Source organism: Cinclus cinclus, chromosome 5 (genome assembly GCF_963662255.1).
Source record: "Cinclus cinclus chromosome 5, bCinCin1.1, whole genome shotgun sequence".
NCBI lineage: Eukaryota > Metazoa > Chordata > Aves > Passeriformes > Cinclidae > Cinclus > Cinclus cinclus.
In genome coordinates this window covers 39,323,090-39,348,488 of record NC_085050.1, presented here as the reverse complement: position 1 = coordinate 39,348,488, position 25,399 = coordinate 39,323,090, and the positions used below count along the sequence as shown (strand labels likewise).

Genomic DNA, 25,399 nt, shown 5'->3' with positions numbered 1-25,399 from the left:
TATTATGTGCTTGTTGGTGTCATTGCCTAAGACATGGTGATGTTTGGCCATTCCAAACACAGTGTGCAATAGTGAGTTCTGTTTCAAGCTGGGCAAACCATCCAAATTGCCATACAGGACTCTTCATACATTCACCTCATACTAAGAGAGGATAAAATATTTCAGAATATCAAAGCCCACATGAAAATTTATTCAATTTTAATGGAAGAGATTAAATGGTAATTTATAATTAAAAAATATAAATAATGTATTACTTATTACAGAATTTGACACCAGTTCGTGAAATTTATTTCAGAGTCACAAACTGATCGGTTTGAATCAACAATTAATACATTGGCAATGATAAATTTTTCATCTGGAACTTTAGTGAGCACTACTTTGGCATCCTGGTTGCTTTTTGGTTTTCATTTGTATCTTATTGAGAGGAGCCCCATCCAAAACAAGAAATCAGAAATTGTTAACATAGAGTAAAAAATATTATTTCCTTCTTTCTTTCCTCTAGAGTTATTCATATTCTATATTAGACATGTGAATATTATCACACAGAATATTCCAAAACAAGCACCTCACTTCCTGGTATAACTTGACAGTTTTATTAAATGGCTGCTTCAGAAATTTGCAAATAAAAAGTGTTCTAACACCTGCTCCAGGCTTTTGAAAAGTAATTGAGGCAAAACAAAATTCAGGCAATTTGCTCCAAGCCTGATTTTCTCTGCACTGAAAATTAAGCCCAGGGTTCCCACCAGAGATTTTCAGGTCTTGCTACTGAGACAGCATCCTTCTCTAATGAGCTCTCGAATCATAATTAACATACAGAAAGATAATTACAATGTTTTAGAAACATTTCTTCCAGAAAGCATTTTAACATAACTAGGCAGCCTCAGAAACTTATATAAAGCCTACAGACTGTAATTCAGACACAAAATTTGTTCCACTGGTTAACCACAACAGAAAACAATCCATCTACCAGATCCTTCTCTGACTAGCTTGCCTCTTAAATTATACATCTATTTAGGAAATTATAAGAATTTTAATGAAAGAAGTTACAATGCACAGAAAACTAAGCAATGGCAAATAGGTCAAGTTTTTAATTTACATAGATTTTACATGCAGATAGGATAATTTCAATTCTGAAATCCAGAACACAATACTATCTCTTACAAAGAATAATTAAGTTCCTTCTGCAGGCAGCAACATAGAAAATAGGTGGGGAAAAAGGTCTAATGCTTAAAAAATAGTAATAATTTAAAATCATCAAGGCTGGTTCCTAACTCACATTTCTAAGTACTTTATATTTTTCTTAATGTGTATGGGTTTCTTTATGTAGACAGATTTTGAAAGCCATAATAACTAACTAGGACTACACTTTTTCACTACTGTGAAATACTGATCAGTCCAAAATATTACTTAATAATCTAATTATTAAATCATTAATCATATCTAATTAAGTGCTAGCAGGGCATAATGCAAAAAGATTGTTTATTGATTTATTTATTGCACAGAAAAAATCTAGGTTATTACCAGAAGTGCAGCAAAAATTAGACAATGATACATTTTTCTAATTGTCTCTGACTGGAAAACTAACAGAAGCAGTTGCTTTTGGAGTTACAGGGCATTTTCTTGATATAAATAAATAAATAAATAAATAAAAGGCTGAGGTGAATGAACGAATTCTCGGGTTGCTGTTCACTGAAGAGAGCCACAGCCATCAGAGAAATAATTTTTGTTCCTTTTTTTGCCTTAAATAGTCTGCTACTGAAATTCTTGCCAGAAAACTGCATGCAATAAGAAAATTCCTTGCAACATGCTAAACTTCTACACTCTCAACAGAAAGCAAAAGTGAATGGTAAAACTGAGGTTTTGATTTATACACAGACACACACACACAAACACACATTCACCCACCTTGGGGATGTTTGATTGAAAAATCTCTAGACTGAATAGGTATATACTAACTAGTATCAGGAAAATACCAAATCAAAATGATTCCTTCTCATTATAACTAGATAACACATATTCAATGTTCAACAATTCAGTTTAATCTGTAATACCACAAAATTCAGACTTAAATTTCATGTACCTAGCATGCAGAATTGCCCAAGCATACATTGCAAACCTCAGGTGTTTTCTCCAAATAAACAATTTAAGAGCATTATGAAACATGAATCTGTATGTACAGAATTTATGCTGTACTTCATTTCACAAGTAGGTTGATACAAAATCCAGTGGTATCTACTCTGCTCTGGGATAGGAGCTCTACATCCAGTCAAGGGTGGAATACACAACACATGGTAACTATTAAAATATACTTGCATTTGACCCTTTTTATCTTACACATACAGGCAAATGAAAACAGTGAAAGACAATGTTTTGATGACACTATTTCATAGTTTTACATAAAGACTATCTCATTTTCCTGCCCATTAAAATTTTCATTGTGCAAGATCTGACACTGCACAGGGCACAGCTCTTGCCTTTGGCATGTAGTTTATCTGGCCTAGAAGCTTTCAACCTTGTTTTGAGGTGGAATATTTTTTGCTATCACTTTCTGCCACACAATATTAACCTGTAAAGTCAGATGTTTGCTTTTATATGTATACACATATAAAAATCCATTTTACAAAAAAAGCATTTTAAGTCAGACAGCAAATGAAACTGGAATTCCAATCAAATGTTTTTCAGCATTTGAAAAACTTTACTGGCAGGTAACTTCACATAGAAAAATTGATCCAAAACAATGCATGATGCTATACATCAGAAAAAGATTATGTGAATGACTGAAAACCTGGGTTTTTATCTTGCAACTAAAACCAGTGCAAGTACCATTTTCTAATAAGCAACTATACTGATTTCTGCAGAAACCACTTCAAAATAAATGTTAGTCACTGGCACGTTTCCCATATCAGTGAACATATTTATGCTTTGTCACAGTGCAACCCATTCACCCGTCTATAAAAAAGCAGATAAAGTAATATCAATTCATAATAGATTTACAGTAACAATAGCTAGAGACATGCATTTAAAACCCTTAATTAAAATAATTAGTACAATTCCCAGTGATCAAGTTTGTAAATATATAACTACATCATTTCTAAGGATAGGCAGTAAGCCTAGAAGAGTTTCAACCACATCCTACAGCAGGCTGCATATATTCTACATCTTTTTCCCTGCATTTCTTTTTCCATTCTTAACGCAAGAGAACAGTACCTTACCCAGAACTAATATTTTAACTTAAAATCAGAGCTGGGGTTTGTTATCTTTTTTTTTCGTTTTATGCTCTGAGAAGAAAAAAGTTTTACAGTGGGTACCCCAAAAACAAAAATACTTTGGGAAGAGGTTTAAGGATACTGTGCTTGCCCTAAATGCGAAATATTTAAAACCCAACATAATACTTAGTAGATGTGTAGGCCTGCATTAAAAAAAAAGAGTTTTTATCTTTTACCTCCTGTTTATCCTGGCTTTTCAGCATAAATTTCAGCCAAGCCACATGTGAACCGAAAAAAAAGAAAAAAGGGGGGGTAAAACCAAAGAATTTCAGTAAAATCTCATTTTTCCTTTCCTAAAGTTTCCCTTCTGTTTCCTAAAAACCAAAAACATCAAGATGTAAAGTCCTGACTTCAGTGAACCATACATGCCTGTTAAAGGATTTCAGAATTCCGTCTGGAATGAAGACACATTCATAGGTTTTGCACATTCCAGCTCTTATTATTTGGGTAGTGCAGAAGGAGAAAAATCAAGGAGCAATTCTGTCTTAAGTCAAAGTGCCAGGATAACATTCAACACTTGGGGAAAGCAGGTGAAAAAAATGCATGTGTTATTTACTTATTATTACAGATTTTACAGTACTGACTAATTGTGTATTTACAATGGTGTTTACAGGGTAACCATAATGTTCAGCAGCAAAACTTGAAAATCTGATTCTTATAAATAAAGTACTGTGTAAGGAATATCATGGATTAAAGTACTGTTTCATATTTTATTACCTAGTTTTCTTTAGATTCTAGAAAAAGGAGATGGATTTTACATACCTTTGAAATATTACTTGATCGACTTGTGGAACGCCCTGGGGATTTGTCATTCTGGAAAAAAAAATAAAAAATGAAAAAAAGTTACATCATTTGGATTTTACCTGATCTTTTCTGTGATTGTGACTGCACAGAGATTCTCCTCTATTTTTCTTCAGTTTGGCTACTGACTGTACTGTGGAAGACAGTTCAAGAAATAAACCATTACAGTAGTCTTGCAGATTACACGAGTAAATGTGGGGTTTTTTTTTAATTCTGTAAAAAATTAATTCTAGCATTTAATCACTGTCAGTTTATTTTGCAGATTTTAGAAAAAAACATTTAGAGTCAAAGATCAATAAATTATCAGAGCTTCTCATGAAAACTGGTACTTATGTATGAAAACAAATGTTCAATGACATAAACTTCCCAGTCACATTGAACATATTCTTGTTTAAAAGAAAAGTAGAATTCATCCTCTAGGAAAATCAGCTGTACTAGATGACTTCCTGGAGAGATATATTCTGAGAAGAACAAATTGTGACCATGCAGAGATGCAGTTCAGTTTAACATCTACTCCTCCATGCCCTGTTACTCTTGCAAACAACACATAAACACAAACCAACACCACAGGCTGAGGTGCATTAATAAAGTGTATGTCAAAGAGCCATATTTCTATAGCACATGGTCATTGTGGGCTTTTTTCCCTAACAATCAAAGGAGGGAGAGGAGAAGGGGTTCAAAAATTTGTTCAGTATTTAACACTTCCCTGGCAATTGATTCAGTTTTTTTACACTGAAAGGGTAAGGTATTTCAGAAACAGGGCTCATCCCCTTAGTAAATGCACGTATCTTAAGAGAATCATGAAAATATTTTTCTCAGCTCTTGAGAATGTAGCTTCAAACACTCAAGTGAAACATTCATGTCAGCAAGACTGATTTTTACGTAGGAGTTGAACCAGATATCATGTGTGTAAACCTGTTAGATAACCTGCTTGGAGGAACAGGGTGTCGAAACCCGAAGCAGAGCTTTCACTTCTGCAGCATTATTTGCAATTCATGCATCATGCAAACACATACATGCACACATGTCCACAAGAGGTTTTCAACTTGACTAGGACCCATCTCTTCTCAACCTGTATTCAACAAAATTACAGAAAAATACAGTAAGTGCCAGCTGCCAAAGGCTAAATTTTCTCGTCCATTAATGCATGTCTAGTCTAGAAATAAGTATTTCCCAAATACTTTGTGGCACAGAACAGTTTTGTGGTGGCAAAAATGACCAAAAAGAAACCTAAGGCAATTTGTCAGCAAACATTTTGAAAAAACCCCTCACTTTTATTTGTCATTCTTGTACTTAGAAAGCCACTTTGATCTCAATCCCAGTAAGCACATCCATATGAAAAAACAGTTCTAAAACTACTTCTTGTTTCATATACCTATGTATCTTTCTTTCTCCAGACTGTAGGTGGCTTATATTTTTTATTCCATCCCTCAGTGCCATCATTTTTTGTACTGCAAATATAAATATCCTGAACTATCTCTCTTTCTACTTTGTCTTCACCAGCACTAAGTAGCACAATGGACACGTGTCACCAAAATCAAGCATCACTGAGCTCCCTGACCACACAGCAGTCTACATTTTATTCTATCATAGAAACTACACCTCAGGACTTAACCACCTTCAGGTTTGTTTGTAATTTTTTAAAATTAATTTTTTAAGAGCAATTCAGAAAAAATAAATTCTTCAAGTTATGCATTCATTTTTTACATTTTGTCCTTGAGGCTGGACCCACTTTGAACAGGGATGTGGAGTAGATGATCCTTTCTGACCTGAAGTATCCTGTGATTCAAATACTAATTCTGTGGTATATTATCCACTGTAGCTTTGGCTATAAATTTGTAATTGCTTATCCTTTCTCAATGACATTAAATACATACAGTTTTGAATGTCTGCATTTATATCCACAGAAAATACACTTTGGATATTCTGGGTACATGAGTTGGAGGAGCTCTGCTTTGACCTCAAAATAATAGAAGTTATGGACCCATGAAATTACTTCCCATTTTGTGGTTAGAAATTATGAATGGGGATCACAGCAGAGAAACTCCCAGCTAAAAGCATGAAGCCTTTATTGTCCATCCCTTGGACTAAAAATTATACTGTATTTTCTGATAGCATACTGAACCCTGGAACTCTAACTTCTTTTCTTTCAACAATCCATCATTCAAGATTCATTTTCAAAATCTGTTTCTTGACTACAGCTCTCCAGGCTTTTTACATGATTCATTCTTCTCTCTGGCACATTATCTCCTTCACTTGAGTTACAACAAGATTCTGACTCTCCAACTGAAAATTCACAGCATCCACAGAGTCTGCAAAGTACTGCTCGTACACTGAATCATATTAACTGAGAGGAGTGCTGTCTCAACAGTTTTTTTGAAAGACAAAGAAATAAATTTAATCATCATTACTAGGTTTAGGTATTTCATGATGATTTATCCTGAAAACCACAGTATAAACAGAACAAAAAGTGTAGCACTAAATTACAATACATAAATCAAATACGGAATTTTTCACTGAAGTTCCTATTCAACTTGCATGACTGTTCATACAACAAAAGAACAGAATAGAAAAGTTATGGCAAAATCACTTTTGAAATGTGTCATTAAAGAGCATCTGCATGCTTCTGCTTTAGTGATTTATTTTTACAAAGCACTCACATTGTTAAAAATAATTGATTTTTGTTACAACTAGGTGAACAGGAACTTTATTGCAGAATGCTTTCCCTACAAGCTTGCTAAACCGTACAATTTTTAAATTTTTGAACAGATGCAATACTAATTTACCTTTTAAAAGTTAACAATTAAACATAAACTATGCTGAGCTGGAAAGGACCCACAAGGACCACGGACTCCAACTCCTGGCCCTGCACAGGACACCCCAAGGGTCACACTCTGTTACTGAGAGCATTGTCCAAATGCTTCCTGAATTCAGGCTGGGGCTGTTACCTCTTCCCTGGGGAGCCTGTTCCAGTGCCCAAACACCCTCTGGGTGAAAACCCTTTTTCTGATATCCAACCTAAACGTCTCCTGACACAGCATCAGGCCATTCCCTCGGGTCCATCCCCGCTGGTCACCACAGGGAAGAGATCAGTGCCTGCCCCTCCTGTGCCCCTCACGAGGAAGCTGTAACTGCAGTGAGGTCTCCCCTCAGTCTGCTCTTCTTCAGCCTGAACAGACCAAGTGTCCTCAGCCACTCCTCGTATGGCATCTCCTCAAGGCCCTTCACCATCTTCGGGGCTCTCCTCTGGACACTCTCTAATGCCTGAACATCTTTTTTTACATTGTGGTCCCCAAAACTGCACACAGGACTCGAGGTGAGACCACAGCACTGCAGAGTAGAGAAAACACATAACAAAAGGATTTAAACAAAGGCATATATATTCAAATATCTATACATATTTTTGTGCACCAAGGAAATCAGATTCAATCTCCTTAGTCTTTGAATCAGATTATTTCAAAGAAAATACTGTTCACCTTTTAGAATTACACTTCTCAGCAGGAATTATTTAATGTCTGTAAAGAGGATTTTTGACCTCTGTGACTGAGTTTTCTAAATTTACGCACACACAGAGTCCTGGTCCTTGAGCAAAGTGAAAGCAAGATATTCAGAGAGAGCTCTCAATAAAATTCTTAAACTGTGTTTTTATCCAGTCAACAAAATAGCAAAACAGTTCCTCCCAAGACACCTGGACAGGCACGAGCTTTTTGGGTTCTTTTATGAAGACCACACTGAAATGCCTCTCCTTATTACCAAATGTCCTGTATCACCAATATCTCATCTCTTCTATCCTAGGCTACATCCTGCAAACACTCATCAGGTATCTTTTCTAAAATGTGATAACAGGAAAGTTCATCAAATTATTCTACTTGAATATCAAGAAAAATCAGTCAGCGTTTGTGATTTTCCTAAGAATTAGGTTTTACTAAGATCACTTACAAGGATATAATTGAAAATGTAATTCAGCCTTCAACACAAATTCTGGAAGGAAGACAAAGGAGAAAAAACACCACAAAATTTCAGAGTATGACATGTTCATGAAAATGCTTTGGGAGCAATGTTCCATGCACCTGTCCCATCACAGAATGAAAAAAAAACCCAAAAGCTACATGCAATTAGTAATTAAAATAATTAAAAATAAGTGTAAAATCTCTTTTCCTACTATAAACCAACACCTAAAACCACCTCCCTAAACTTTCTAATACTTAGACACAGCTGATTTTTTTTTTTTTTCCCAATTTGGAAATGCTACTTGCACTTCTTACAAACAGATTTTTGTTCTTAAAGCACAAGAATAAAACCCTGACTGGGCAGAGGAAGAGGTTAGCAATAACAAATTTCTAAAATACTGCTGTGAACAGTTCAGGCTCTCATTATAAAGAGGAAAGCAAGAAATTAGCTAGTTGCTTTCTGGCTCATATATAAATATTCATATGCACGGTTAACGATTTTAAGTCTTGCTGGGCAGCACAGCACATTTTAAACTAATCCATTTGTCTGGTTTCTTTCTTTAGCTGCCCTTTGTTTTGCTCTGGCTTTGAGGATCACTCCAGCTGACCCAAGCACCTTGCTAATGAATTGCACTTCATCTCTCTGAAGTAAGGACATAAGCATCAAGAATTAATCACAATATCTCAGTTCACAGGAGAATCTTAAGCAACAGCTTTTGTCACATAAATACAACCAACCCACCCACCCCCAGAAAACCCTTTTGCAAAATATTTTGTCTTAGTTTTCTTTTTTATGGTCTCTAATCTTTGCATCCCAGTGGTGCCATGCGCTGCTTGACACATCCACGCAAAATCCTCAGCCTTGGAGTTCCACACATGACTGGAATGATAGATAACCATCTGTAATCATGTCACAACATGCCACAGAAATAAATGCCTCCTAAGTGTAAGCACAACGCAGGCCAAACAAACATAGTTTTGCCTGCCTGAAGTGCTTTCCCAAATGGTACCCTCTCACTGGATCTGCACAAGAGCCTCCTCTCAGCACCTTTTTCCTTCTAGAATTCTGAATAGCAGAAGAAACTGCTTTCCCTTTATGGCCTGAGCTATCACATATATGGATGATCTCAAGTAGGAACATCAGTTGCTGAAAGAGCAGGAACTGGCATTATTAAAATTATGTACAGACCGGATACACTTATTTCAATATCTCAACATGTAAAAGGAAAGAAAAAAAAAAAATCACAAACCAGGCAACATTTGCTTTAGCTGTTAAACAAAAACTCCAATGCCCATAATTATCTAAGACATAAACAAACTGTAATTACTGGGCATCATGCATAATTCCACTGGAATCCAGATTTTTTTCAATATGACAAAACTACTAGATTCAAAGTGCCAAGTTACAGGAAAAAAAAGCTCATTGCAAATATTAAAGACTGTGATACAGATGCAACCTTTGATTAAAAGAAGCACAGGAAACAGTAACAATTAATAAAATTAAATATCAATGAAATACACAGAATATTACCATTTGTATTATTCATATATACTGTATCACATGTATATAAATAAAACTTCTAAAAACACCTAACTATCTGTCGATCTATTTGTATTAATATATATGCAAATGTATTTACTATCTACTAGATCTCTGCTACTGCAAATAGCCAGAGCCAGGATAACACTGTCTTTCCATGGCTATTGCTACATTAATAAAAAACCATTTCAGTTTTTTGTGTTGGAGGTCTATGTTTTTAAAACAAATACATATGAGGTATCTGAGTTATTTAAAATTATTTATGCCGAGAAGATAATGACAATGTTATTACTGACAAAGCATACACCCTGCCTCTTGGCCAGTTTGGACTTGGACAGCCTTTTCTCCATGGGAAAGAAGAGGGGGGGAAATCAGTTGCTGGTGATAATATCCTAACAAATTCAGAGTAACTGGTTATTCCTAAATGGGTTTGATGTGGGGAACTTACATTCGGAAAGGAAGTCAAAGTAGATTTTAGCTCTAAAATAATACTGAGAAAAAAGCCTATCATCAGCTGACAGTTATCTTTTATTTTTTATGCAAATATGCCCTGTGCTGCTACATATTTTATCTATTTTTTCATACTTTCAAATATTCCACAGTCAGACATATAATTCCTATTATAAATGAATCGTACCACTAAATCACCAAATATAAAACTATTGGAAGTGAAATCTGTATTTGAAAATGTAAGAAAATCTATCTCCCTTTTTGTAAACAAATGACTTGCTTATTCTAAGACATTTTAACTTCACTAAGATCATCATTAATGTCAAATCCCCTACAAGGTCACTAGGGGAAAGGCAGAAGGAGATGAATCTAAACAGACTGAAGGTCTCTGTTGTAAAGCACAACTGTGCAAAATCAGCTAATTATCACCAAAAGGGTTCTGAGGATGCTGAAGCATTTCAAAATGCCATTCTGACTGTCATCTGTGGAAACAGACTACATATTCCAGTGTGGCATAAAAAAATTAGTTTAATTACCTTAGAAGCTGTATATTTGCCACATTTATATATGGGTAGGAGAGCACATAGCAATGATCAAGGAACCTACCTGTTCCTGGTCTATTGGGTAACTTTACTTAAGAATAATGTACAGGTGCTTTACTTGTAATAGGCCCTGTCACTTACTGTGCAACTAAGAAATCCCTGTTGCCAGATTTGCAGCACAAAAGACAGTAAACATTTTACATTGGTACTTCCACTGTAATAAGGTTCAGAGTTAAACATTTTAGGAAGTTATCTTCTTTTTCAGCATTTTATCCTCTAAAAAATATACAATGCCACCAACTACATGGCACAGATATATTGCTGTGTTACTTATGGTTGCTACTTGCCCTGGTATCTCTAGTGTGCTGGACTACTATCTCCATATAAGTCTCAGTGTGTCAGGGTGTTTTTCAGTGTAAGCTGCTAATAAGCATGATAAATACATCAGAACCTGATCCACCATCCTTATGAGTTGAAAATGCTAATTACACTTTAATGAGGCTCAGGGCACTTCCCATCACAGGCCAAGATAGTCAATAGCATGCTTCCTGTTAAGGCTTTCACAGTGATGCTTTCACCTGCAATTACATGCATATCTTCCATGTTACAACATTCAGTTACTTTCTCTATGTTGCACAGATATCCAAGGTCAAAACTGTTTTCAAATGTGAACAAATGCACCATTGCAAAAAAAAAAAAAAAAAGAAAAAAGAAAAACACAGCACTGAATCAGCCTTGAAACAAAGCACAGGCATGCACAGAATACAGTCAGAAAACACCATACTAAACACTCACCTGATGCAAGTTATATTCCTTTCTCAGATCACAAAACAGGCCAGATTTTAATTTGTTGTACCACACGTAGTAAAAATGAGAAGTTCCTAGAAATCCTCGCCAAAATTACAAATGAAATAACCATGAAGCTGGGAAGTTGTTCAACACCAATCAGTTAACAGACAATATGTGTCGCATTGCCCTTCACTGACTGTGAGGTAAAAATCTAGTCAGAGGTTTCTACTGGAAAATTATTTTTGGCAGTGCCTATTAAAATGAGAATGAGGTTTGTGCTGGTTTTGGCTGGGATAATTTTCTTCACAGTAGCCGGTATGGGACTGTGTTTTGGACTGTGCTGGAAACAGAATTGATAATTCAGGTACATTTTGGTTGCTCAAAGGAACAAATGCCATTAAAAGTACCAGTATTTGCATTATTCAGTACAGTGCATCCCAATCTGACAAATGCCTCCACTTAGCTCTACTAGGATGTGGAACTCTGTGTATCTAAGGATAGACTTGGGCAATAAGCAGTACACTTCTGAGTGGCAACAGAGAAGTTTGTGGCATTCCCCTTTTCAAAAAAAAACCCATCTTATACCACCCAGCTCATTTCTAAATGACACAGTCTATCAGAGACTATGGACAACAATATCCTAACCAGCTCCTAGGTTAACACACCCTAAACCCCCCATAGTTTTATACGATTGTTTTCACTCTTTAAATAGATGTCAAACTTTCATACACCGCTAGTTTCACTCACTGAATCAATCAGCTGACTGACAGTATTTTAACCTTAAGAAAAAACACAAGCATCTAACCCAAGGCTGTTCTCTAAGATTAGGCATTCTAAAATACTTAGTATGCAAAAAGACATCTGAAATAGTATCTGCCCTTGTTGACTCAGGAATTGTGTGGTGAACATCATACATTAAGCATAGCACTGCATGAAAAATCTAACAAAATTAGCTGCCCATGCTCCTCAGACTACACCTTGGATGCCTGCTTTGTCCAAAGCTGACCATATAGCTAAAAATTAAAATCTACAAAGACAGACACTGGACAAGTGAAACTTGTCATTAGTGTCTTTTATTTAAAAGTCACAGAGAAAAAGCAAAGAAGGCTTAAAAATCAATAAACTTCTAGTCAGTACTCTAATGATATACCCTGACAACGATATACCAAGATGTACGGAATACTATTCACAAAGGGTACTAAATAAAAAATACAATGGTATAACATTAATTACAACTGAAAAAAATATTATTAAAATAAATGAATAAAAAAGAAAGAAAGACGGAAATACAAGAGAAAAGAGATGGCATGAAAAATAAACATGGGAAAATGTTTCCCCTGTTTTGTCAAAATACGGAACTATATAAAGTTTTCTCTACTTACAAACATTTTCTCTATGCATTTAGACATTTTAAAAAGCTTGCACTTAAACACAAATGAGAAACCTACAGGGAGGGTGAGCAATTGCATGAATTCATCACTTAAATTTTTCACCAGAGAACTGTGCACCCACTGACACTCAATACAAGGCTCCAACGTCTATGACACACAGTGTCTGTAGATTTACTTGTCACATTTAGAAACACAGCTTGGCCTCCAAACATCTCATTAATGTCTTTCTTTTCCACTGCTGTTTGCCAAGTTACTTCTCTTCAGCAAAACCACAGACCTTTAAACTATTATTGTGCCAACGTCTAACTGCGCCCTGTTTAATTTCTACCATCTCACTATGTTAATCAGAGACTTTAGCTAAAACAGGTAAGCCATAGAATTTGAGATAGATTTCCACATGTCAAAACCACCTTCTGCTACTTGTTTGCTCATTATTAAATTACCTGGCAATTATAAACAACCTGCATGATTGCACAAACACTTGATTTACATTTATTTAATATTGGAAACATGCTAGGGGGATTTCGGGATGGCGCATGGTTGATAAGGATGCCTTCCTTACCTTGAGAAACTGAAAATATTTCATACTTCTTTTTCTTGACATTTCTCAGCTATAGAAAGAAAAACAATACACACCCCCCCTCTTTTATTTTTGTCTCTCTAAAATACAAATGCAATTAACAGCCTGCAGGATTTAATTTGCCAATCTGTTTTTCTAATGTAAGATTAGCAGTCCATCTTAAGTTTCCTTACTTCTGGACAGGTGTTAAGTGTCACTGTATGTCAACCAAGATATGTCACTGTGCATAACTTGGTTTCAGATATGAAATAAAGCAACTCTTTAATTATCACTTATTTTCACACCATATTACCCCTCTTAAATGGGTTTGATATATAGAACAAGAAAGTGAAATAGAATTCTCCTCACTCTGACATCAAGCTATCAATTTGTCTTTTTCTGGGATGAGCAGAAATGCAACACAATAATTTTCACTGCAGCACTCTTAAATTGAATGTGTCTATTATTTACACATTACTATAATTTACAGATAATGTATTTAGGCATTTCCATCCTTAATCAATAAAGATCTGTCTTTTCGTTCTGTCTTGTACAACATGACAGTACTTTAGTAACTGAAATCCCTAATCTGCTCAGTGGATTTAGTGGGGAGTAGCTGGATTTACTGTGGGAATTGCACAGGAGAAACAACAAAACTCTCAGGAGGCTCAAAACCACTTTTTCATGCAAACTTTAGACCATTCTGATGGAATAAGGCACTTCCCACCTGGTTGTTTTGAGCCAATCAACTGTTCCTCCAGTCTCCGACATATTCTAGGCGCTGTGTTTATTTTTCTAACCTCCCAGTACAAGATGCAACTTTGCTCTTCCATAAGATTCGGTGAATTGGTAGAGAAGGCTTTTCATCACCATGCTGAACTGATAATGTTTGTTCCATTATCAGTCTGAATGCTCCCAAACATCTGGTCTCTGCAGTTCTCTATTGTAAGAACACTCTTGGTGGCCAGTATAAGTTTCAGCCAAGAGTTTTGAGCTCTTTACAAGAAAGTAGACATGGTGCGTAGGCCACGTAATTTGATTTTATTTCACAGCATATTATGCATTCCAATTCATCTTTGATAAGCATGAAAATATGCAGATTTTTTAATTGAAAATACCAACTAACACATTTCAGAAGCTGGAATTCAGGGATCACTTTGCTGTCTGTGTTTTTGTGACCTCCTGGATTCTTATCAATTAGTACCAGAGAGGAAAGCCTCTGGGTGGTCAAGTAGTTTCCTAACAGCCAAGCCTTTATCAAAGGATAAAAGTTTAATTAAATACACAAAGTGCCTCAATTACAATAGAGCTATAAAACATTACTTGATTGTGTTCTGTATATTCAATATCACCCCTTTCATATCTGCTATCTAATTAAAATTTTATGTCTTTATGTTGTACATTGGTGGCCAGGATTTCCACTTCTGAATGCGGACAGAAAATCATAAATGTTACCAGCTGAGTAATTTATTTTGTACCAGCAGGCCCTGTAAATCTTGGTGCTATGGGCTTAGCATGTCTGAAACCCTTACAATCACAAGCTAAAAATAAAAAAAATGTAAGAATATGAGGAAATTTTATGCCAGTTGAATCCAAGATGCACATAGATTCCATAGACATAATTATTAGCAACTTTCCTATTTCTTCTGGAAATTCCTGAATTCATCCTAATGTGAGAACAGGTTAATAAATAATTAAGTATATTTTGGCTTATAATTTAATATAATTAGTTTAGTTATTATGTAGTTTGCAATTTTCAACATAAATGTGAACATTGCAACTCATGTCTCTTTAATCATCAAAGCAAAATAAAAGCTTTAGGGCCTGAATGAAATAAAGCTCTCTGAATGAAAGCTCCTGGAGAGATATATGTATTCACAGTAAAAGGTGTAGAAAACTTGAAAAAGCTTCAAGTAAAAATGTGTCTCCACAGCCACTTCTCTGCTCTGAGAACACTCAAATCTTCTTTCCATGTACTTCATTCTCCATAAAACACAGAATCATAGAATTGTTTAGATTTGAAAAGACCTCCAAATTCACCAAGTGAACTGTTAACCCAGCATTGCCACTAAACCACATCCACAAGCACCACACCCGCATACCTTTAAATAACTCCCTGGTGACTCAAACACTTCCATGGACAGCCAGTTCTAATGCTTGATCCTTGTTTCAGTTACCTCTAGAATATTTTAGGACAGCATTTTTTCCCCTCTTCTTTCTGAAATATTTATTATATTCATTAATGGAAGGATGCTGTGGAAATTACGGTTAAATATGGCTTGTTCTTAGAACTCACAAGCCCTAAATAATACTATATATTCATTTATTCAGTCTGGGCATGGAAGAAAACTTACACAAAAGATTATTTTGGTTCTTTTCCTTTGTAGCTACCTAAATGTTTAATTAAAAGGCAGAAAGTTGGTTCTATTTTCCACATAAAAGAATGCAAGTAAAAAGAAGTGAGGAACACAGAATATAACTATTGTTAGCCAAGTCACCAAGCAAGTTATACATATTCATGACAGAAAGTTTCTACAGACAGACATGACCTACATTTAGACTCAAAGATGTGTGGAGAGATGGGCACAGAGAACACAGCATACACTGATTACTCCTTCTTAGCAGATTTTGTGTTATAAACAGAAATCTCTTAGATGTAAAGAGGACCACCAAGGGGCTAAGGAGGGGGAAGGTTGGGGAAAACAGATAATAATGACACTGTCCTGGTGTAGACAAAATATTACACTAGTGAGAGGATTTTACTGTTGAGAGCACAATTTCTGACTCTAGATGTGACAAATGAACGAACAGAAAATTAAGACCAAAATATAAGAAGCAGCTCTGCCAAGATATCTGATTAACTGTAATGCAGAGACTTTGCAGGCAGTTATTAACTCCTCCCAGTCAGACCTTCATGCCTAATAAAAAAGTCCATGGCACAATTAGGACAGACAATAATTCAAACTTTCCCAGGGTGGCTATAAATAACTACTTACCAGAATATGGAATAGACTACATTTATTTTATTAATATCAGTTAATTACTGCACAGAATTTAGACTAATGTGTTGGGAGTAGCATCCTGACACTGTAATTGACTTGAGTATTTGCCCACAATATTCTATGCATTTATGTGTGTTTGTCTTCAGGGCTGTAGCTGCTAAAAATGGCAGTGAAATTATTCTGTCTCTTATTCATGAAACATTTTAATTACTACCTTATGCTCTTCATTTTTTCCATTACTGCAGGCAATAATGAAGCATGTGTGATTACATTCTTTTCTTTTCTGTGCTTTCTCACCAAAGAATCCTGTCTTGCTTAGTCACTACACAAAGTGAAATAACATTACACCCAAATCTCTGGTGTCATTTTCTAAATATAATAATAATAAATATAATAATAATAGTAATAATAATAATAATAATAATAATAATAATAATAATACCATACTTCCTCACATTTCAATAGATCTCACTGTAATAAATGTTCTAGATTTTCAGTGTTCAGTAGATTTCCAGATTTCCTGCAGTCTATGTTCAAGCACAGTTATGCCATTCTAAGAAAATATACAATATAATATACAATATACAATGCCACTTGTATCTGAAGCAGGGATTTAACTGGTGACTTACTCAGAGTCAAATGGAGACTTGTCCACTACCTCATTGATCTCAGGTAGTGGTTCACAATTTGCAATCTGATGCTCATACAACATCCTCAGCAAAAAGTTACCTTCCAGATTTCTGGAAACCTCACCTCCCAGCGCTGGCAAACATTGGCTTATACATATACTAAAAAATGCAGATGGTATTCAGGTGATTCTCTTTTAGGTCTAAAAAACCATCTTTAGCTCCAAATGAACTTTTTCCCCTTGTACAGAAAGAGTAATCTTGTAAATTTTTACTACAAACAAGCAAAACAAGGCTTTTGCAGTGTGAGATTCTCAATGTGTGTTTCTTCTCAATGTGAGAAGAAATTACTCTAAAGAAGAGCCTCAGAGGAAGGATTAAGGATTGAATTTTAGGTCCTGATATTTTTACTAAGCATTTAACTGATTAGAAATGATGAGTGATCAAGCAGGAAAAAAATAAAAAAAATTACTAAATCTATTTTTTCCCTTTATTTTCTTCCACACTTGATTTTCTTTAAAAATAGCAACAAAATTTAATTCCAAAAACCATGTTTGTGTTTTAGCTTAGAAGAGCCATGGAAAACTACAACAATAAGTTGGAAAAGAGGACAGGTTAGAGAAAATGTCAATAGAGAATCAGACAGTTACAGTATCTTCTTTGCTGTTCATATTTCACAATAAAGATAAAGTATGAAGAACCTAATTTCAATATTCTGTTTTCAGTTTACCTTCATTCCTTCTAAGCTCAGCTGTGTACTTCACCACTTCAGTAATAAACTTCTCCTTTTGTCTAATTCAGGAGAGTGATAATGTTTCTGGATACCAATGATCCACTACTCCAGTGTGACTCCCAGTAGTATTTAAAACATACAGTTTCTTGAGTATGCTTCAAATATGTGTCCTAGTTGGAAGGTTAATTAAACTATGATTCTATCTGTTTTTCCAGTTGTAAAGGTCAGTATCCAGATTGAACCTACACTGAAATGAAATTAACCTTTTGCATTCAAAGAAAATAGATGTACTAAAACCACTGAACTGTGATATATCCAAGCACCACAGCACATAACTCAGCTTACTCATCCATATTAGAGACAAACTAAGGAGGAAAGATAAGGACAAACTGACACAACTTCTGAAAATGGTGCCAATTAGCAGGATGATGAATATAACCTCATACTGTGATTACACTGAGAAACTTTACTAGTGATAAAGGATGAAAACATAACCCACAATAACAGCTCTGATATGATTTCTCTTTTAAAATTAATGCACACATGGTCTAGTTGGACGGGACAGTCAAAGCCCCTTCCCCTTCCCATTATTTGCAAAAAGACAGTCACAACTACAGTCCCTGCGAATATGAATATCTCAGCCATTAAATTCTCTCAGCCTGCACTACTCACAGTGAGTATGAAGTGAGATCACTTCCTCCCCTGCATTATGCTTCAGGGAAATTGGATTAAAATATGCTCAGAAGGCTCAGATAAAAGCAGAAGATTAAGTGCTACACAGGTAAAATACTTTAAGCCTCTGTGATGTAAAGGATCCATAAGGCAAAGAATAACAGCTCTTTATGTAAGGAGATCCATGTGGGAGAGAAGTAATGTACATGTCCCAGCTCTCCTCTTACAACAGATAACTCCATCTCCCTGGGGTCACTCTCTGACTATGATATGTTCTCATGGTGCAACTGGCAAGTAACTGGAAAGAAGAAGTAGCACAGCTGGAGCTTCTTCCCTTCTCAGGTCTGTATGTGAGCTGCTCAGTAAGAATCTCCACTACATAAGGAGAGAGCAAGAAGGTTCGCTCCTAATTGCAGAAATGTTAGGGAATATTTCCAGTAAAAAAATACTTAATGCGGCCTTGCTCTCAGTCTCTCAGTTGTGCCATGGCAAAAATTAGCACCAGGAGCCCGAATCAGCAACAGGATGTGAAAGACCCAAGGAAGAAATCCCCATTCTGCCTCTGAGATGCTCAGTCAGTACCAAGAATCTATTGTTCCACTTTCAACATAAAAAGGAAAGATACTTCGACACCACTCCAAATCACTTCTGCAATGCACTCCTGCTTTTTGAGTCCCCTTGTGGATGCAGCTTTGAGTTCATATTTACATCAGCTTCTCAGTTCACTTTTACAGCGCACTTCTCCAAGGGCTACAATTGGTACAAGTTTTTTTGTGGTGCTAAGAATCTGTGACATGGAATTGGAGCAGGGAATGCAAAGCTGTGTTTTTACAAGTACTTACTGGAATTTGAGAATAGATACTGGGATATCAGTAACTTTGCCTTCATCCTAAAATAAATGTGTTATAACACCTGTAGTTTATTTACCTATTTAATAGAGTGAAACATTTACCTGATAATCCACTAAGATGCTCCCTTTACCAGCACCAAATCAGGCATCTGAGTTGTGCATTGATCTCCATGACAAGGAGCTTGCATATCTGGCAACTAAAAAAACTCTGGTAGATTAAGGTAAATTTACTCTCCTGTTTTACTCTTAGGTACTTTAAAAAGCATAAAGAGTAAATAATGACAAATACCTTAAATGGCTCACGATACTTTTAACGATGAAAATAACACAGAACTACCATGAAAATGTTTCTCAATTATTTAAAGGAATTAATTATGACAAGACTCACATTTATTAAATATACACTTAATATGTACTGCAATCTGTCAGCTCTGCTGTAACAACTGCTGTACATAAATTCCACTATACAACATATTTTTTACTTAGGGTAGACAAAATAATTTTTTAAAAAACCCACAAAAAAATAGACGCTTTCCTCTCATAGGTTCTTTGCCTTTCCCTTAGTCTTACCTTGGCAAATTCATTTTGGCCACCATGAAAATCTATTTTCTTGCTACCATTAACCATCTGTTGCCTTTTCCTCTATTATGCACTAAGCCTCCTGTGAAACAGTTTATCAATTAAGCTAATCAAGAAAATCCTAGTTTCATCCTATTCTGAACAGATTTATTTTTGCTGGATTTTTTTCACCATAGTATGCTTTGAAAAACTTTGCTGAACTCTCCTGTATAGTTCTGAACTAACCTGAATTTAGACACCACTTCTGCATGAAATAAAGGAGAATCATCATCAGAAACTATATCCACTTAATAAGTTCCTTGCTAATGGGCAGGATAATCAAGAATAGTAGTTCACATTCTCATTCTAATTTACAGATCAGAGAAAACTAGTATATAGAATACCAGTAACTACTTCCTTTCTTAATGTCCTTAACTTATCTAATAAAAGTTTCAGAAAAGTTTATTTGTATACTTCAACTTCTTTTTTAAAAAGATCTTTGGTGAATTTAATAAATATTTCCAGATTCACTTTGACAAATGAAACCAGATGCTAAATAGCAACGTGGGAATATAATTTCATATGATAGCAGCAAAGAGGGATGGAGTGGAGGGGGAGAAGAGTTGTGCTATCAATGCTTCATGTTGTAACTCCAGAGAATAATTATTCTGAAAACCCTAATGAGTAGATTTGTGCTATAAAATTTCATTAGACGCTACACTCAGTATTGTACAGAAAACTGGAAGGAACTGAATGAACAAGCAAGAAATAAGAACATAAAATACAAATAAAAGAAAATGCTGATCTTTATTAGCCTTAAAGACTAATTGGTCCTAGAGACTTAATTCATAGCCCCATAAGCCCTTAAGATGAAAGGAGATTTCAGAGGAAACATTTAAGGAAGGATATACAGTCTCAGGAGCTTTGGGAAAAGAAAGGGAACTATCAACAATCTGAACAAATATTAATTGTCTTTTTAGCCTCTTGCCCCCAAGTTGCCCCCCATGAAGTTACTTCATGGGAAAGAAAGAGAAGATTACTCCACATAAAGCAAGGAAAGACCTTCACATTTTGGTGCTGACAAAATGATAATTCAGCCCACCCATGACATTAAATCACACACTCTATACAGTACCTCACAACTTGATCTTCTGGGAACTGAATTATAGCTCATTAGTCAACCTGCCCTTTCTGGAACTCTAAGTTTTTCCATCCTTAGCCCAGCTGAGTAGCATCTTGACATTCCTGCATTATGAGAAAGTTACAATACTCCTAAAGCAGTTTTCTATGACATCCAGTATGTGCATGGTCTTCCCTTGCTGCTCAAGTAATCTATCTTTATCTTTCCTTGAGCAGAATGCTATGTACAATTTTGCTACTTTTTTTCCCCCCTTTTTATTCCCAGGCCTTGAGGATTAGGTGCAAGTCTCAAGATATAATCTAAATCTTTTTGCGTCAGAATTTCTGAAATCCAGACAAATGTATAGTGTTCTAGAATTTCTGTCTAGGCCTTAATACTGATTTACATGGTCTCATTCCTGTGATTTACTCTCATATTTATCAGTTCTTACACTTACAGTTTCAAAGAATATAGATTTTAATCCTGGGAAAGAGTCTCCTAATGAATGTGTAACAGCACATCGACCACTTTTCTGAAAGTGTTAATTTTGAATGCTATAAAACCCATTTTAAATTGCCTTATCTAACTTTCAGTATTTGCAGTGGTAAAACAAAGAAACAAACAAATATCTAACTACCTTTGCACTAGTTTTTTTACTTCTTATATAAAGTTTTTTATATCATGTAAAGCTCATGGAAGCTCCTTCTTGAACTTCCAGCTTCAGTATCTTCCAAAGTAACTAATTTCTAGCTGAAAACTTTATTTCTTTACTTGCCTGAACAATTCCTTCTTTTCAAGATTAAAATGGTAATTGCTATTCTCATTACATTACACTTTTGGTTTAGCACAATATTTCATATATAACAATTTTTAATCCAAATTCTTCAATAACAGGTTTCTTTATAAGCCTTTTATTAACTGACACCAAAAGAAATATGCATCCTTTCTGAAAATTATCAGGGAAATATTATCATTGTGCTAAGCATTGATGAGATCACATCTATAAGAGCATGTGCAAGGACAGAAACATAAGAAAGATTAATTGAAACTGAACTGGGGGTACAAAGGAAGTATAATCACTAGAGAAAGCCAGTACTCCTAGAAAGGCTTAGAGTTTGACTGGTTTAGATAACCAAAATTATGGCCAAAATGGGACAGCTGGTATGTATAAAGGTCTAGCTGCAACAACTAGGGGTGGGAAAATTTAAGATGAGCCACAGTTTGCACAAAAAAAAATGGATTTAAAATATCTACAGAGTAAATTTAGAACACAGAATATTTTTAATTGCTAGAAGAACAATTTCCCAGTAAAAGGAGAAAAAATGTAATTGTTAACAACAAATCAAATAACATGAAAATTTTAGCAGCACATGACTTGACTCTATTATGGAGTAAGTCACCTCTAAACATTTATTTTGGAAAGAATATTTTGTAGCTTTCATTAGAAAGTGATTAATTTTCACCAAAATTCCTGCTTAGCGGCAAATTTTTCTAACAATCTGCTTTCCACTAGAAATATGGTTTTTTAAAAATTCAATGTATTAACACCAACAAAAAAAAATTTCTTCCAAAATGGGCCAATACATAGAATAATGAATGGCCTGAGCAATGCTTCCAATGCAATAATTACCCAAGTTTCAGGTTTGAAATTCATATGAAGCACAAAATGGCACAAGCACTTCACTGCCTTCTGCTCTGAAGCAACTCTGTAAGTACGACCTCTCAGACCTCAAACTACATATTCTAATAAGACTGCTTATTAACAGTGGATGCAACATGCAAAATACAGTGTAAGTAAGGCAGTTGCAGCAAATAACATGAATATAAAAAACCTGGCTCTATGTTCCCCTGCTTCAAACACAGAAGTTCAATTTCCAACTCAAAGCTTAGATACATGTTTTTGTTTAACTGGGCAGAAGAGCTCAATTTTCAGCAAGAAACACACATTTTTTAAACACTAGGTACTTTTTGCTAAGAGCATTCTTCAGGAACATGATGCAAAATTACCTACTGTGTCCAAGATGGAAATCTCATACTAAATCAAACCTGAGATTAATAGTTAATTATTTTATACTTTATTATTTCCTGTACACGGAACAATCCTTTAGTATCAACAGAAATTATCTCTTCTATTAGTTAGCCAGTTTCAAAATAATTAACAAACACATAATCCTTGACTCTGTATCTCCTCAGTGTTTCCAAAACTGCTCAAGGACCTTATTAGCCACAGAAAGGATTTGTGCTTCTTTAATCTGGCATTTCCTTTTGTTCATCCAAAGGCTATTTCCATTCATTGTTACCTTTTCTTTCTCATACACATTTGTAACTTTTCATTCTGCCTTTCATACACTAAAAACACTCTAACCAAACTGTATTTTTTAATATTCACTCAAATGAACATTGAGAGTTTAGCTACTTTAGCTAGCTAAATATTTACTGCCTTGTAAAGCAATTTCCTGCTAAATTTTAAAACTAATTACTAGTATTTGTAACAAATATGCATTTTGTCAAGATTTCCTTAGGATAGTTGTACATAAAACTATTCTTATACAGATAACATTTTTATTCAAAATATTCCTTATGCCAACACCTATTATCCCCAGTTATGACACAACATTTGCACCTCGCAAGATGTTTCCATTAAAATTTTATAACACTATGAATCCTTGATTCCCTCTTCTTTTGAAAATGACAATTACTTAAATCTTACTCTAAGAAGCCTTTATTAAAAGGTATGCAAATAAACTAAATTCTGGCCTGCTCTTTTTTAAATACCACCATTTGAGTAAACATGACCAACTGACCAATATGACTCCCAAATTTTTGTAAAGAATTTTATATCTTCAGTACTTTGAAGGAGCAAAAATTTCAATCCAACCTGTAAGAGAAACTAGGCAGCAAAATCCCCTTAAAAGAGATTTCATTATAGCACGATTCATTCAATAATAAAAAAGATGTATTTTATTTATGGGGAAAAGTTTACTCTTCCCCTTAGTATTTCTATACTTCACAGATGATTCCACAACTGTCAGCTCAGTTGACATGAAAACTATAAACACAAACTGTTCCAAAATCTCTAGCTCTTTTTATTCAAATTTCAGAAAGGTTGCAAACACCAAGATACATCTGCTTTGATTTTCTAACAGCACACATTTCACTAGCATGTTAATATAAAACATACTAAGTTTCAAGGTATACCATAAACCCTGTACCTTAGGATACTGGTGAATACCTAAACTCTAATCTCTGTTTATTCTATTCAGCTCTGGTAATAGGATATAACATTGGATTTCCTCATTTGATTTGGGGGCAATGATGAGTGCTCAATTTAAAAAAATTGAAATCTGCCACACTATTAGAACTCTGATTGCCCCCAACCTAAACCAGAAATGAAATGAGAAACACAGTTAACTTGTGACACCAGGGCAATGTTATAAGAAGCAAAGTTAATTTTACCTTCCAAATCGAACTCTGTCCAGTGGCCAAAGCATCACAGCACTCATTTTAACCCAGCAGAATTCCCAAATTACAGTCTCTGACAAACAAACAAGTTCAGCTAATGTCATGCGTTTGAATACCCACAGCTGATGTGAAATTGTGATGATTCTGCAGCATGTGATGAGGTAAGAAATTGAAAAAAAAAAAAAAAAAGAAAATTTATTCTTCCCTAAATGAAGCAGATCCAGAAAGGCTGATATTTTTTTCTTTTTTTAAGAGAATCTTGGTTACACATCTGCAGCACTGGAACTGGCTCTGCTGACACATCTGCACCTTGTTATGGTGCAGATTGCAATGCAGGACACGTGAAGATTTGTCTGTTAGTGCATTATCTCCTGTCTATGCTCAGCATTCTGCTTATCTTATCAACCAAATGCAATGGTGCCACCAGTGATTCATTCAGACTTGATTTACAATACAGAAAATAATATTTCAAATTCCCATTCATTTTGGTAACAACATCAAAAGCTTTAATGCTAATCTACACATGGAGTGTAAAGCCTCATCTTGAATGATGTGAACTGCTTATTATTGGTTTCTTTTATTTCACTAGTAAACTGAACCCTGCAATGTGGGCATGGCTAGACAGCCACGAAATTGTACTGAAGACATTGGAATACTGGAAATACACATAATAATAGAAAGTGCCTGATGATACACTCATGCTCCTGGTGAATGCTGCTACCAGTGTTCATAATCAGTCCTGTGCCAGCCCACTGTCAGAAGGCTGGAACACAACCTGAAAACTCTGAGATGTGTTTTTAAGTCAAATTCTGTTTAAGGAAAAAAAAAAAATTAGTGACCCTGAACATACCCTAATCCCTACTCTAAAAAGCATGCTTAGAGCTACTAAAGTAAGAATATTAATTTTAAAAGTTAGTTTCTATTTCCCTAGTAAATTGAATCTTCATCTTTCCTAGTTTTGGGGTTTTTTTTTTTTTGTAAAATGTTTTGATTAACTTTATGCAAAACCATATTTTTTTCTTTTTCAAAACTGTCTTTTTTTTCAAAATTGTACTTAAGTCACTTAAATTCCTGTGCTGACTCAGCTC

At 35.1% G+C, this 25,399-nt stretch overlaps 1 protein-coding gene across 1 annotated transcript in view; it reads right to left on the bottom strand.

Moving 5' to 3' along the window:
- MARCHF1 (membrane associated ring-CH-type finger 1) overlaps positions 1 to 25,399 on the bottom strand; it is an 86,429-nt gene that overhangs the window by 39,862 nt on the left and 21,168 nt on the right. The window contains exon 2 of the mRNA XM_062493692.1: positions 4,029 to 4,079. Coding sequence (XP_062349676.1) covers positions 4,029 to 4,079 — 51 coding nt within the window. The remainder of the gene's footprint in view (positions 1 to 4,028; positions 4,080 to 25,399) is intronic.